At 37.4% G+C, this 16196-nt stretch overlaps 1 protein-coding gene across 7 annotated transcripts in view; it reads left to right on the top strand.

Moving 5' to 3' along the window:
• ST7 (suppression of tumorigenicity 7) overlaps window positions 1-16196 on the top strand; it is a 270032-nt gene that overhangs the window by 217940 nt on the left and 35896 nt on the right. For 6 of the 7 annotated variants that reach the window (XM_063100973.1, XM_063100971.1, XM_063100972.1 and 3 more), the window contains 2 exons: window positions 12307-12379; window positions 13821-13923. In XM_063100973.1, coding sequence (XP_062957043.1) covers window positions 12307-12379; window positions 13821-13923 — 176 coding nt within the window. Of the gene's footprint in view, window positions 1-12306; window positions 12380-13116; window positions 13253-13820; window positions 13924-16196 lie in introns of all 7 variants that reach the window. The other variant, XM_063100969.1, reaches the window with a different exon arrangement.

Below are 16196 nucleotides of genomic sequence, written 5' to 3'. Positions count from 1 at the left end.
TAGCATTATTATCTGCCATCTGGTAATGTGCAGAGGGTATACTTTTTAGAACAGGACATGTTTCCAACATTGAAGGAAATACTTTCATCTCAGTAGATTGAAAACAGAAGTAAGTCATTAGGGAATCACTCTGTGTTGAGACTATTCAGAGAATAAGCCTTTTGCTGATACTGTTTTACAGAGTCAGCATGTAATTATAAATAAAAATTTCATAAACCTTGTTCATTGCCCAAGGCCTTATAACCAGCGCAGATTATTCAACTGTCATCACAGTTCCTTTGAAACAGTCACTGGTGACCTGTCTTTTGCTTAGGCTGTTTTCCCTTTATGTTTGAGGAGTAAGCAGAAATGGAAGGGATGTGAGATGTCAGCAGGAACAATGAATAAAATCTGTATTCCTCAGGATGTAAAGTGTCAGGCTGTCCAGACCTCCAAAACAGTGCTCTTCAGTCAAACAAATAGATGTGAATTTTGATGCCACAGCCACAAGCAGCCATTAAAACATCCACCAGGGACCGACCCCGTGGCGCATTTGGGAGAGTGCGGCGCTGGGAGCGCAGCAGCACTCCCGCCGTGGGTTCGGATCCTATATAGGGATGGCCAGTGTGCTCACTGGCTGAGTGTGGTGGGGACGACACCAAGCCACGGGTTGCGATCTCCTTACCGGTCACATAAAAAAAAGACAAAAAAAATAAAAAATAATAAGAAAAATAAAACATCCACCAGAAGATTAGGCTGCATCTGAGAGAGAAGAAAGAATTAGTAACAGACTCTAAGCCTTGTCCAGTTCCCTTCCCTGTGCTGGCTGTTATGGAAAAGTTCAAGGATACCAGGCAGATGCATGAAGAGAATCCTTGTGTAAAATACAGGCAAGTGAACCACATTGCTGCTTCAGAGAAGAAAATAATTATCTGCGTTGATGCCATGGGCTGTGGCTTCAGACCTGTAAGCACAAGTCACTGAGAAATGATGGCCCTGCATAGCTTTGCACTGGATGCCCTGCTGATGTTGACACAAAGAGGCAGTGCTGCCCAGAGGAGTGGGCCTTTGAGGCTACTTTAGAACAAATGATAGACTGTCAGGGGATGGACTATACATGTATCGAGCAGTTCTGATCATAGATGTCATTTCAATGAGGACTGTTTGCATAAGAAACTTCTACCGTCTCTGATGATGGAATGCATACATCTATAATTTACAGAGTTGGCACATGCACAAATCCTCTAAATTTATGTTGACTTTAGTAATCCTTATTGCCCAGTTATCATAATTTACCAGGGTAACATCCCTCCCCAACCAGCCATTACCATCATAGAAACTGCTGTGTTTGGCTCCAGGGCACCAGCCACAGAAGGGCCCTTGAACAAAGACTTTCTGGGGTTAATCCAGTCCAAAAGTTGCAAATAACATCTGGTATTTGGCTTTGCAGCATAAGATGAATTTTTCTGGGTGTAGCTGAACTTGTGTTGCCTGCTCTTCCCCCAGCCCCAAATTACAAAGGTCATGTAGAAGTTCCCGATTGAATCATTGAACTCCCAGGTGGCACATCTTTTGAGGTTCTTGTATATCAGTCCTTTTTATTTCTTCAGTGAAGTTTTCTCCTTTGGTTGAAAGGGGACATTGGATTGCTTTTTGAAGGTGGGGCAAATAGACCTCACACCATCTGGAACCAGCAACACAAAAATCTAAAGACAGAATCCTGTATTTCTATTGTTTTCTTTGTATCATATCATGAACGGAGTAAATGAGAAATGTTATTGACGACAGCCACATGGAGGATAGCATCACATAATGGGACAGTAACAACATATCACAGTCCACAAATAGGTTCTGAAGGAGAAATGGATTGCTTTTGTGCGTGTTTGTTTTCTATTTTCATTTGTTTGGTTGTTTCATAGCTCCAAAAGCATCTGTGAAGGCCACATGCGTTGGATTAATGTGAGCTTCAAGTGTATTTGGTGGAGATGATATCAATATGTTGCCTGACCAAAAAAAAAAGGAGACTTAGTACTTCATAATCTTAAAGTATTACAGACGGTAATTAGGTTAATTTTTCAAATTACTTCAGCAAGGGTCTATTGGACCCGTACTATGTTGAAGATAATTTTAGGTGCTTCTGGATTCAGAGATGAATGGATATATTCTGTGTCACCAAGAAATTTTCAGTCTAGTGGAGAAAGACGTTAAGACACATACACACAAAACCCACAGTAAGTTGAGGTGATATGAATCAGTGCTCAGTGAATCTGTTTGAAACATGCTGTGGGAGTGCAGGAAAGAAACTCTTTGAGAGCAAGGCCTTTGCCCTCTCCATCTCAAAGCCCTGTGTGTGAGGGTGGTTGGAACAACTGTGGTCAATGAGTGAATCAGTAGATAGAGATGCCACTATGACATTGTGCCCTCATTTACAGGGTAAGAAAATATTTTAGAATCATAGATATGAGAACTGACTTGCAATTGACCTATCTTAAGCATAGGAACAGCGATGATCCTTTTAAAACTACATCTTGTTATGATTGGTGGATGAACCAAAGGAAATTAGATCAAAAACATTCTCACTGAAAATTATTCTATCCTATTTAAAATTTTGCCCTATGGGTTTTCCAAGTCCCATCTAATTGACAGTTTTACTCATAATTACATAAGTTTCTTCCAAGATTATTGTGTTGAACTTTTGCTATTATGAGCCATTTATGACTTTTGAAAATTCAAGTAATTCTCCCCAAGATGACCTTTCTTTCAGCAGCATCTTTCCAATAAAGGGTCCTTAAGGAGTCAGAAGAGGTGTGGTTTGCCTTCCTTGTTTCTAGTCAGATTCTTTTACTTTTCTTCAACCTCGTTTCAGCTTTTACTTTTTTTTCTTTCTTTCCCACTTTTTTATTCCACTGCTGTTTCAAATAGACATTTAGATTAGAGCACCAATGCAATTTCATGCATTCTGCTGGAACACCATAAACAAAGATAAATGCAGTACACATGTTGAGAAATAACAAGTTTCGGACTCCCTTAAGACATCCATTAGCATTGATCACTTTTGGCTTCCAGGAGCAAAATTAGATGTGTTTGCAAATTGAAGGAAGCTAATATGAAGACATTTGAGATGTTAGTACATTAATTTAGGATTCCATTCAGTAAACACTGACCAACTATATTTCAGCCAGTGTTTTGTCTTGGGGGTACAAAGCGATGAAGAAACGCAGCTTTTACAACTAAAGCACACCATGTAAGAACAACAGGGAAATAAGAGAACAAACAATTGCTGTCAAGTATAAGGACTGTAAGAGACTTTAACCCAAGATGGAAGGAACACCTCACCCAGCAAGGGGGAGTGAGGGAAGCCTTCCTGGTGGAGGTGGTGTCTGAACTGAACTAGACAGTGAAGATGCTTCAGCCAAAGAGACATACTGTACTGAAAGGTGCAGGGGCGCAATTGACGTGGCTCATGTGGAGAACACCCCATGTCCCATGTCCCACAGAGCCAAGGGATGGAGGGAGCAGACAGTGAAGGGCTGATGTGCTGAGGGAGTTAGGTAGGGGCCAGCCCTCGAAGGGCTTTTGGTCTAGCTTGGATTTCATTCTGAAGGCCTTGGAGAGACATGGAGGCAATTTCAGCCAAGAAAGGGCTTCACTGTGACTGCAGAGTGAAGAGAGAGCTGCCCTTTTTGACTTGAGGTGGTTGAGAGATGAACACACAGTGTGAGAGCACTCAGACACTAGACAGTGTAATGCCACTGAAGAGGGCTGAGGAGCTGATTTCAGACCCTGTAGTGAAGCACACTTCTACCCTGTAGGGAGACATCGGTAAGATTTTTCAAACACTGATATAAAAGAGTTAGTAGAATTTGGCTTTTCTTTTTTCTTTTTTAAAAATTTATCAATATGCAGTGTAGTTGACTTTCTAGCTTTTTTAAAAAAAACAAGTAGGAATCCCAGTGCAGAAACTTTTTTGTCTCTTGGGTGAGCAAAACTTCCTATTTTAAAATAGGAATTAATTTAATTTAATTAATTAAATTTAATTAATTGATTAATTAATTTCATTTGCTCTCTGGTGATCTTTTAACCACAGGAAATTGAGGCCAATGCAGACCCAGCATAAACTTCAGGTAATCTTTTGGGGGAGTGTAACTAAAACATGATGAAAAGCCTGCCAGGGCTCTTGTAGTGCATCAGCACCTACCTGCTTCTGCTGAGTTGTAATAGTGACATGAAGAAGGAAAATGTGAAATGTGGGGAACAGGTGGAGTGTCCACCAATACTTCATATTAAAGGTTGTGAATTTGGAGACAGTGGAGTACATGATGTGGGTGTCTACATGCGTAGATCTATAAGTTCATCTACTAAATGAACACACCTTTTAAATTCTTACCCCGCTGATACTTGAGTTACTACTAAGGGAGACAAAGCATAAGAATAATACCCTGGCTTTAATTCTTAACAAAAAGGAGGAAGCTTAAGAGAAGAAAACCATGTTATCCTGTAGCAGTAGTAAAAGAAAGGAATGTTAGGCATAGACATGTTCCTTGAATCTAAAAACAAAGAAAAACAATAAAAAGCCAGAGCCTGCTCCTTTTTTTTTTTTAATTCAAAGAAGAGATACACATGAACCCATAAATGGAGATTCAATAAATATAACTTTCTTTGTGCTGATGCTATTTGACATAGGACATATGGAGACTTTTTTTTAAGTTGAAAATGATACAAGAAGGATAGGAGATTCTAAAAGATGAAATCATAATTACTCCCAATGGAAAAAGATATAAAGGGAACACAAATGATTAAAGTATATGAAAAGATTAGAATGACAAATAGCTAAATAAATATATACAGGTGAGATATAAACCTGTAAGCAGGGATGGCTAAGGCCCAGAGAAAACAAAAGCCTCGAGACTTTAATGTGTGAAGCTGTTTTCCCAGCAAAATGATGAAAGTGTGAGAGAATGATGACAAAAGAAATAAAAGCAAGTACCACACTGGCAGTATGGGATGGTGACAGGGACATGGTATTGCAAGATCAGTTCTGCAACTAATTAGTTGAGTGGCTCTTAAAAATATCATTTAGCTTCTCTGGGACTGCATTTCTTCATCTGTAAAAGAAAAAGATTGGCACTCCTGGACTGTTGTCCCATTCATTGCTTCTATCTTATGGTAGTACTGTTTGAAGCAGAAAATTTATTAATAAGGTGATAAGAAGTACAACTGTTTATTTCTATTTTCTATTTCTCTTTAATACTTTTGATTCTTTCTTTTTTTTCTTTTAGAATTTCAGCAAATAAGTCAATCCAAACAAAATTCTAGAAGAGATGATTATGTGGTTTATGAATAATTAGGAAAGAACGAGGTGACTGAAGATCCAACATGGATTTACTAAGGAAGTTTTGCCAAACAAACACAGATGAGACACTAGATATGAAAGTATTTAGTGTTCAAACATTTATGTTAATAGTTTAAATGGCTGTTTTTCTTCATGTTTCTGAATTAGGGGAACACCGTACAAGCGTTTATATCTTTATTTAAACAAAAAATTTGATAATGTTTTTAATGCTCTCCTTTTAGGTTACATGGAGCAATGTGATCATAATACTAAATTCATAAATGGTTGCACGTATATCATTGCAGACCATTGCAAATTGAGGGTGATCTCTGGAATCGTGTTCCCAGATTCTCTCCTTGATATTGCCATGGTCAGTATTTTTTAAATCAGAACTTGGAGACAACATAGCACGGTTAAAAATCATGGGCTCTGAGAACAACAGCTCATATTATTCTAGCTGTGTGATGTTGGCATATATCTTAACCATTCTATGCCTCATTTTCCCCATCTATAAAACAGGACTAATAGTAGGTCATATTTCACAGTGTTGCTCTGAGGATTAAATAGGATAATGTGTGTGATTAACATCAGTGCCTGGCACTTAGTAAGCCCTTGGTAAATGTTAGCAGTAATTGTGATGATGATAATGATCATATGGGGAGGTAGGTGTGCTTATGAAATGGAGCAAAGCTGTGGGTGGTAGCTTGAATCAGAAAGATGACTAATAGACTGGAATGATGTGCTGAAACCATTACAATTTAATAGTTCAGATTTAGTTTAAAGTTTAATGGAGTAAAATGTGAAATCCTGCCTATAGGTTTTCAGATTTTTTTCATGGCTTACATAAAAGAGAGAAAAGACCTGACTTTGGCTGAAATCAGTTTGAAGAGAATCTAAAGGGTTTTGTTGACAACACAGTCATAGGAACAAACAGAGTCCTGGTTGCTCAACACCAGGGTCATCTTAGTGTAGTGGCCAGCTCCTCATACTGTGCATGTTCCCTAAGCTTTGTATTGGTCAGGCTTGGGGAATTTAAGGGATTATTTTCACTTCTAATTCTCATATTTTGAAATCACCTGTTACCTGGTAACAAAAATAGGTGAGAAGTTTTGAAGAATATGTCAATTGAGGAACTGGAGGTATTTATCCTGGAAAAGATTGGTATAGAGGAGATATGTTTTCTATCTCAACATTTGAAAGGCAGACCTGAGAAACAATCAGATTCTGTTTTGTTATGGAAGGCAAAACTAGTAAGTGATTTTTAGATAAGGATTCATAGAGAGAATGTAGTGGGGCAAAAAGATAAAAGGCAAGTGACATGTTATGGAGGTTAGATTGGTAAGAGAAGACATCTTCAGGTGACCACAGGATTATAGGGTTTTAAAAAAATATTTTTCTTTATTAAGGTATAAATTACATAGAGTAACATTTACAAATCTTAACTGGAGAGGGATGATTTTTTCACTCGTGTATATACCCATGTGGCTACCACCCAGAATGAAACATAGAACTTTCCATCATCTCAGAAGGTTGCCTCATACCCTCTTCCAGCCAATAACTTCCCTCTAGCCCAGAAGTAACCACTTTCCTGTCCTCTGTAACCATATAAGTTTTGCAAACTTCATGTAACCACTTTGGAACACTGTTTAGCAGTTTCCAATGATGTTAAACAAACATCTACCTTCTGGTCCAGAAATGCCATGGAATGACATTTACTTATCCAAGAGAAATGAGTTGTGTTGGTTTTTTTTGTTTGTTTATTTAAGAAAAGCTTACACAAGAATGATCACAGCACCTTTATTAAATGGCCCCAAACTGGAAAATAATACAAATATCCATTAGCAAGAGAATAGATAGACATGTTGTGGTGGTATATCCACACAATGAAATACTACTCAGCAGTAAAAAAGAATGAATTATCGATACATGATACAACATAGATGAATCTCAGAAACATCAACGCTGAGTAAAAGAAGCCAGACACAAAAGAGTACATACTCTGTGATTCCATTTACATGAAGTTTCAAGATTGTAGCCTTTAATGAAAGACTTTCAGGACAATTTAATTTTGCATTCCTAAGACACCAGGGGAAATTTCTTCCTCTTTCAGAAAAGGACTTGTGTGAAATACAGATGGCAAAGAAGTGGAAGGAAAATTAAACTACTGCCAGCAGTTCAGCTTTGCTTAAGTGAGCATTCCTTGTTTCTACAATGAGTAATGGAATTATGTGACATCTCATTATTTCCTTTCCTTTTGTTTCTTTCTTGGATTCTAGTTCTTAAGAGGATTTTCTGGTAATAATGGTAGCTAAATGCCACTTATAAAAATGCAGAAAGGCACTGCAGAGATAGTCTGTTCATACAAAATCGGACTAATTTAGAATGATTTTGAATCTGTTCCTCAAAATGAACTTTCTAAGTAAATTACAGGCAATATTGGAAAGCAGATGATTTGTTGTTTTCCTCTGTTCAGAACTTCTCATTTTATCACTACTGGTAGCCACTCTATTTATCTTATTTTATCCATTTCCTTAGTGGCAAAAGCATGAAATCATTGTAGGCAGACAAAACTATAGAGAACAGATTAGTGGTCACCAGGGGACATGTATGAGAGAAAACAGGGAGGGTACAAATGTAAAAGGGTAGCACAGAGAGTTCCTTTCTGGTGATTGACCAGTTCTGTTTCTTGATAGTGGTGTTAGTTACATGAATCTAGATATGGGAGAAAATTGTGTACATGAGAGCATGTAAAAAATAGTGGAAAATGGACAAGGTCTATAGTTTACTTCATGGTACTGTACCACTGTCAATTTCTTGGTTTTGATATTAATTATACAATAGTTTTATGTGTCGCCATTGGGGGAAGCTGAGTGAAACATTCACAGGACTCTATTTACTTTTTTTTTTACAAATTCTCATAAGCCTATAATTATTTTTAAACAATAAGTTTAAAAATTATAACAGGCAACAATAACCAAGTTTCAGCCTTTTTTGGGGGGCGGGTTGGAGATGAAGGAATTAGTGCTCATGGGGCAGGCAGCCTATAAGTGAGCTGAAACATCTGTTCCTGCCTTAGATTTCGATGTTAGGCAATTATTAAAGTATGGTCGATGAGGTGACTGTGCTATAGTAGGCACACTGGAAAAGGAACACACTAACTTTCACAATGGTTTGTGTAAGTATATATGATAGATCTACAAGCTGGCAGCACTTCATACAATATGTATAATGTCTGTCTATGCTGTCCGTGTCTGGCTCCACCAATGTGTTTGCCCATCAACTTGCTTCAGACAATTTGTAGAACAGAATTCTTCCCTCCAGCATCATCATCATTTAAAAATTCAGTTATTACATGTACATCATAGGAAGCTTTGGAAATGCAGATGAGCAGCAGAAAAAATTGCCTATAATCTGACCAGTCACCACTATTGATATTTGGTATATATTATTCCAATCTTTTTATCTCTGTGCATATAAATGCTTTTTAAAAATGAATACTAAATTACATTTTTTGTAAACTTGTTTTACTTATTGAGGTGTGCAAAATGCAACATTTCCCCCAGATCATTCAATATCTTTCTACCACGTGATTTAATGACTGTGTGGAATTGCACCCTGTGAATGTACAGCACCTTAAGTAATCTCTTATGATCAGATATTTAGTCTGTTTCCAGTTTTCCACCTTTAGAAGCAATGTCCCAGTGAACATCTTTAACGCTCAGTCTTTGTGCACATTCGTGATTATTTCCTTAGCATAAAGTCTTAGAAGTAGAATTGCTAAAGTGTTCTGCAGAAAGATGAGTCATTTTAAAAAATGAAAGTTGTAAACCAAAACCTTATTTCAACAAGATGCTCTATGTGAGGAGATTTAGGATCAGCTATCTTAGAGTGATTCATCCCTCCTTAGAGACAAATTGCCATTACCAAATAGATGTATTGTTTTTACAGAACAAAAAGTAAATCATTGGAAATATCTAAATAAACAAGTTATGCAAGAATATTTTGATTTTTTAAAAATTTTTTGTTAAACAGTGAGAGTAAAATAACTTACTAAAGTAACAAATGGGTAACAAATGGAATAAATGTGCCACTAATGGGGAATGGGGTATTTTAATAGAGCTACATTTCCCCCTTTCCACATTTGATATTGATTAAAATACATTTTTGGTTATTTACTTTTTAAGCATTATGCCTGTGTACATATACCACTTAATTGACATACAATAAAGGTGTAGGGATACATTTTTTTAATTTTTTATTTTTATTTATTTTTTATTTTTTATTTTTTATTTATTTATTTATTTTTTATTTTGTCGATATACATTGTGGCTGATTATTGCTCCCCATCACCAAAACCTCCTCCCTTCTCCCTCCCCCCTCCCCCCCAACAATGTCCTTTCTGTTTGCTTGTCGTATCAACTTCAAGTAATTGTGGTTGTTATATCTTCTCCCCCCCCCCCCGGTTTTGTGTGTGTGTGTGTGTGTGAATTTATATATTAATTTTTAGCTCCCACCAATAAGTGAGAACATGTGGTATTTCTCTTTCTGTGCCTGACTTGTTTCACTTAATATAATTCTCTCGAGGTCCATCCATGTTGTTGCAAATGGCAGTATTTCATTCGTTTTTATAGCTGAGTAGTACTCCATTGTGTAGATGTACCACATTTTCCGTATCCACTCATCTGATGATGGACATTTGGGCTGGTTCCAACTCTTGGCTATTGTAAAGAGTGCTGCGATGAACATTGGGGAACAGGTATACCTTCGACTTGATGATTTCCATTCCTCTGGGTATATTCCCAACAGTGGGATAGCTGGAGGATACATTTTTTTAAATGGTGAAAATGTGCTATAGTAATCATTATGTTGCTGAACCCTGTTGTATTTTTCTAGTTGTGAATGTTCTGTCTGTAGGGGTAGGGGAAGAGTTGAGGGCTATGGTTCTGGATTAAAGATCACTTTGATCAGGCATCTCTAGTCTTTTGTTGGAACACCTCTATTGTGTCTTTTTCTGTGTTTCCAACTGGGTAAAAGTGTCAGTTTGATTGATTCGATAACCATCAAAACACAATTGGATCTTTCTCATTGAGAAGCTAGGTCCTTGAGAGGTTTTCTTTAGTTTATCAAGTGAGGCTCCATCTTATGCTGCCACCTTCAAGAAATTATGATCATTGTTTTCAGCCTCTTCTCCTTCCCAGGTCTTTTCATTGGTCCCTACTTCACAGAAAGGTGCCAGGTTGACACAGAAGGAACACAGATCATACAAAGGGTGGAAACAAGGCTTGGATAATTTGTAAATAAAAAGTCTGGACTTTAGGGCTGGCCAGTCAGCTTACTTGGGAGGGTGTGGTGCTGGTAACACCAAGGTCATGGGTTTGGATCTCCTTACTGCCCAGCTGAAAAAAAGAAAAAAACAAAAAAAATTCCTGAGCTTTCAAGTAGAACATGCATTATCTATAGTTTTTTTATTAACTTCCAATAGTAATCAATGAGTGGACCCTAGAAAACAAGATATTGGCTCCTGTGTTGATTTTCCACAATAGGAAGTTGTTTAGATGTTGGAAAAGCAAGAAGACATATCTGTGGGAGTCTGACAGACTTTTTTTCTTCTTAGTCATAAGCACACCATTTTATAGTATGTATGTGGTAGTGAAATTTTGCTTTGAATGTAGTTTATGAGATCAGGGTTACAAAGACCCCTTTCCCTTTCAGTTATTTGCTGTCATTTTCTATGTGTTTTATCAATGTCATTGAAATTTACCTCAAGGAGAAATTCTTCAGTCTGGAATTGATGGTAAATACTTGTTATTGGATGAAGGACTGGTTTTCTTTTAGGAAATTATTTGCTACTGCTGCTGTCTATTGGATAATTATGGGACTTTCCTCTTCATTACTATTGTAATGTAATCCTTTCTAAGTTGAAAACAGTCCTCTGAATAAACTTGCAGGGCATTCTAGGTGTTAAAGAGTTCCTCTAACCTAGAGTGAATTTTTTAGCACTGGAGAACGGCATATTTTTACCTGTTCTCTGAATTAAGAAGTTATTTCTCTGTCATAGTGTAAATTTGGTTGCCAAGTGTTAAAAAAAATAATAACTCTTTGTATCCTGGAAAGAATGGAATCATAATTTAAAAACAAAATTTTCTCCCAAAGGGACTGCCCTCTGAGTTTTCTACTCTCAGTTGTGCCTTGTACTTTAACTATAAACTCATTGTCTGCATCTGTTACCTTCCCCCACCACTCCATCTGAAATTTTCTATAAAACCAGAAGGAGTTATCTTTCTGGGTGGCAATTTAGGCTTCATATGAGAAGAGATTTATCATGAGTTTGAGTGAGTAAAAATGGTGTAGTTTAAAAAGACTCCATATGTGTATCCTTTAAAATTATATATATATATATATTTATATATTAGATATATATCTCCTTGACTTTGACTTTTACATTTTTAACAAATACTATTAAAAACTGAATTTGATCTTCTTGAAATTTAATGCAAAGGAAACTTGGTTTAAATCTGACCACTAAAGAATAATTTATTTAGCTGTGTGTTTTTTTAATCTAGGTAATATTTTTTTTTCACATTAGTATTTTGTACACCTGTTGAGAAATTTTTCTAAATAACCGAGAGGTCCTGTTTGCCATTCATGATATCAAGGGTATTCATATAATATCTAAATTTATATATTTATAGCTATTTTCTGCTTAAATAACTCAACATATGAGAATGCATATTTTAAAATAGAAGATGATTGCTAAAGAATCAGCCTGGTGGGTTTTAAACAGGAATTATTTATAACAATATGAATTACTCTTAGTTTCACGTGACACCTTAATATAGTAAGAAATATCTGAAGTTCTTTTATAATGTATGCATTAAAATATTCTTAATTTATGCTTTATTAGACTTACATGATTAAAATGCTAGTGTATTGAAAATCATTGCCCTTTGTTACTACAAACTTACAAGAGTTTCTACTTTCTTTTTCTCTAACAGATATAAGCTTACCAAAGTCGGCAACAATATGCTACACAGCTGCCTTGCTCAAAGCAAGAGCTGTCTCTGACAAGTAAGTGAATAATAACTTGTGCGGTCCTAAATGCCTGCCCAGAATAACGAGATGTGTTGTCTCTGAGGGCTTTCTCTGGACGTTTCTCTTAGTCTATGAGACCCCTGCTTATGAGCATGCATTTTCCCAAACCTGCTGATCTTTTCTTTCACTAACTGCAAGGGAATGTATATCCCCAGGTACTGCAAGGGTGTATGGGTCCCTAAAGAGGGATTTATATGAAATTTCATGCCTCTGAGGTGACTTTTTTTTTCTTTTGTGCCAGATGGTAGATACCTAAAGGCCTGCTTGGGACTTACACAAAATGCCGTCCTTGTATTCATTTTTTGTATATTCTTCTTCCTTCAGCAGTTCACAGCTGGGTAGTACTCAATCATGTAATGTGGCAAAGGGGATGGTCATCTCCCATTCTTTGCCCCATCAGTTCCAATTAACTCCCCACCCGGGGTCTGTTTGAGTTGCCATCTCACTGGGACATTTGCCCATCTTATTCAGGCAGGTGACTATGGCATATAGAATTTCCATAAACATCCAAGGATGACTGGCAGGTGAAAGAGCATAGATGGCTTAACTGTTTTTGAGTTCATAACGCTTACACTTCCCTGATATAGTCCCTCTGTAGCATCGAAAAGCAGAGAACAGGAAAACAGCCTCTGCTGTGTCAGACAGGTTTGCTGTTAAGTGTGTGTGCACTTTAAGACCGAAGTAATTTTCTTTCGTTCTTTTTTATCCTGTAGATCGCCAGTACCTACTGCAACATCTTTTCTCCCTACACAGCGACTCCAGCTTGGGAGGGCAGGGCCAGGGTTGTCACAGCTTCCCCTGTGGTGTCTGCCTGCCAAGCACAGCTCTGGAGTTAGCCCTGGGTGTGAGGTGAGAAAGAGATTGCATGGTCTGGTTTTTTTCGTTCACTTGGGCAGGTGTCTCGCCCACAGTTTGGGCATGCACACCCCCTGCCGGAACGGCCCCAAGCAGGCTCGCCTGCTGCTGAAGCTGCAACAACTTAACCCTCCATCGCAGCACTGACATTGGGTTGGGAGCCTCCTTTAAAATTCTTCCCAGTTCGGTTTTTAACCAAGTGCGCTCTTCTGTAGCCTAGTTTTCTCTTTTTCCTACACTGTTTGACCTTGTTAGTCCTACCTCTCTCCCCCACCTAAGCAGGTACCTCATAGAAAATTTAGATTAGTTATTTAGACAGAGACACTCGACAGCTGAATTTAATTCCTGCCTCGATTCGATGCAAGCACGCTTTCTGCTTCTGCTGGGGTTTTTGTTGGCCTCGGTCTGAGGGGTCACTCAGAGGTTCCATGTAGTGGAAATTTGGAGAGCTTGTGGCATTGGCTCACTGTGGTTTTATGGGCCCTTGAGGTGTAGATGACTTTCCGGGTTGATGCCCAAGCAGTGGTCCCAACTGGATGGTGTTTGTCTTTCTGCTTTTCAGATTCTCTCCCGAGGCTGCATCTCGGCGGGGGCTGAGTACAGCAGAGATGAATGCGGTAGAGGCCATTCATAGAGCTGTGGAATTCAATCCTCACGTGCCAAAAGTGAGTCTGCGGAATCCCCACAGGAACTCGTTATGATAGCAGAGAGAGCATTCACTGACCACAATGTCATGTCTCCAGTACATCCGGTTATAAGAAAAAAAATGAATTGCAATCAACAAATGTTGAGGCCCTGTATAACCTATGGGAATTAGCCTCATTTTTCAGCCAAAGCTATACCCAAGAGGCTTTGGGGCTGATTTCTGGACTTCACATAATAAGGGTAAATCAATAGACCTTGCTGAGGCAGGCCAGGTCAGGAAGTCTGAAATTGGCAAAAAGTAGAGATCCCAAGGGTAATGATACATTTGATAGGAATTTTACGCCAGTTGCAATCTTAGGTAGACCAAACTCAGGAAATAAATAAACTTTGTTGTGAATAAAACTGGTAAAAATACAGACTAATGTGACATTCCATGTCTCTTATAAATAAGTGATAGTTAATAAGTATTGGCAAGAAATTAATAAGGAAAACCTCAAAGTATGAAGAAGTATTTTGATTTGCAAGAGCCATTTTAATAGATATATACAGTAGAAAATGTGTCTTAGTTTTTAACCATGATTAACCTATTTATAAATTCCTAATATTTCCCTTATATTTTTTCTGAATTTGATTTTAAAGGAGTCAAATCAGGGCAGAGGATATTTCTACAATCTTTGATTCAAGAGATGGATGTGTATTTATGATTTACCTGTATTTGAGTACCTACTGTGTGATAGGCATGTAGCTGAGGGCCACTTTCGGTCTCTCCATATTAAAGACATTCTGACCTCTAAGAAACTACTCCTGCAGTTCACATGAGGTGTTTCAAGGCATAACTTTCTTGGCAAAATGCCTAATGAAGACTTACTGGTAAAAAAAAAAAATGACTAAGGAAGGCGATTTGTGTTGTCACATTACTATAGCAAAAGGGTAGTGTGGTGTGTGTGCGTGTGTGATGATTTATGAAGTTACCTACTTTAACTTATTTTGTTGATATCCAGAGTGACAGAGATAAGTGATCTAATATCATTCTTGAGGTTTTGCTCAAGTCCAAGTCAAGGTCATCTTTTCACTTAACAGGAGTGGTGCACAGGCCATATTTGCATAAGGATGTACTTATCCAGTCTAGTTCTAGTGGATAATAACCAACATAGTATTTGTGGACTTATGTATATTGCATAGGGTGCTATAAATATATTTCTTTATATAATACTTTTTTGCTTAAGCTAAAAAGGTTTATTCAACTTCGATTAAAATTTATAGCGAATCATGAAAATATTGTCCTGAATTATAGTAAACTTAGGTTATCCATTAATATTTATTGAATGCCATTCTCTAACTATGGAGCTATTCTATGAGCATAAATGAGGCTGTTTTAGAACTAATATTGAGCAATAGAGTCTTGGATTTTGAGGCAAAAACAAGTTCAAGTTCTGGCTCCGTCATTTATCAGCCATGGGGCCTTGGGCTTAGCATCTCTGAGCTCACAAAGTTTTCCCTCATCTTTCAAATAAAGATAAAAATATAAGCCCTGCCTATCTTTGTGATAAAGATCAAGAGAGATAATGTATTCAAAGTTCTTTGAAAATATTTAAGCATCATATATGAGGATACTTCAAAAAAGTTCATGGAAAGATTCATATTATCTTTCAGTTCTATTTTTCCATGAACTTTTTGAAGTAACCTTGTATTTGTAAATTATTAAAATTATTGGCTTTTATTTTTTCATTAGTAGTTGTTTATTGATCAATGGTTTGATATAAAGTTATTCAGATATCCAGATTTTCACCCATGTGGAATTACAAACATTATAAATGTTTCATAAAAATAAAAAAGGGGTAAGGGGTGAGCAAGGAGAGAGCCAGCCTAGCAGTAGTGGCATTTGAGAATAAATTAACAAAAACATTTTACTATTACCATTTATTGGTGACAAAACACTAAGTTTTCCTTACATTCCATGGGGAAAAAAATTCCAGCACAAACGACAAATGGAAGCAGTACTTAACTGGCAAGGTTCCTGTGCTTCTTGTCTGGACCGTACACAAAACCCTGTGCACACATTTCTGTGTACAGTAACACAGCACCAAATGTAACACAGGCTTTTTTGGGGGGGCTCTCAAGTTCAGTTATCTTAACCAGAGTCTTGTACCTGGGGCACAAAGTAAAAAGTCAGTACAATCCTTGTTGGTTGGATATTTTGATTGAAGCAGTCATTTAGTTCTATGGTAATGTTCTGAAGTAGGTTGAGCCTCTAGAAGACTGTTAAAGAAATAGTTTAAGGCTGCCATGGAAG

The sequence above is a fragment of the Cynocephalus volans genome, chromosome 6 (assembly GCF_027409185.1).
Source record: "Cynocephalus volans isolate mCynVol1 chromosome 6, mCynVol1.pri, whole genome shotgun sequence".
In the NCBI taxonomy this organism is placed as follows: Eukaryota; Metazoa; Chordata; class Mammalia; order Dermoptera; family Cynocephalidae; genus Cynocephalus; species Cynocephalus volans.
This window is presented reverse-complemented; position numbering and strand designations above follow the sequence as displayed.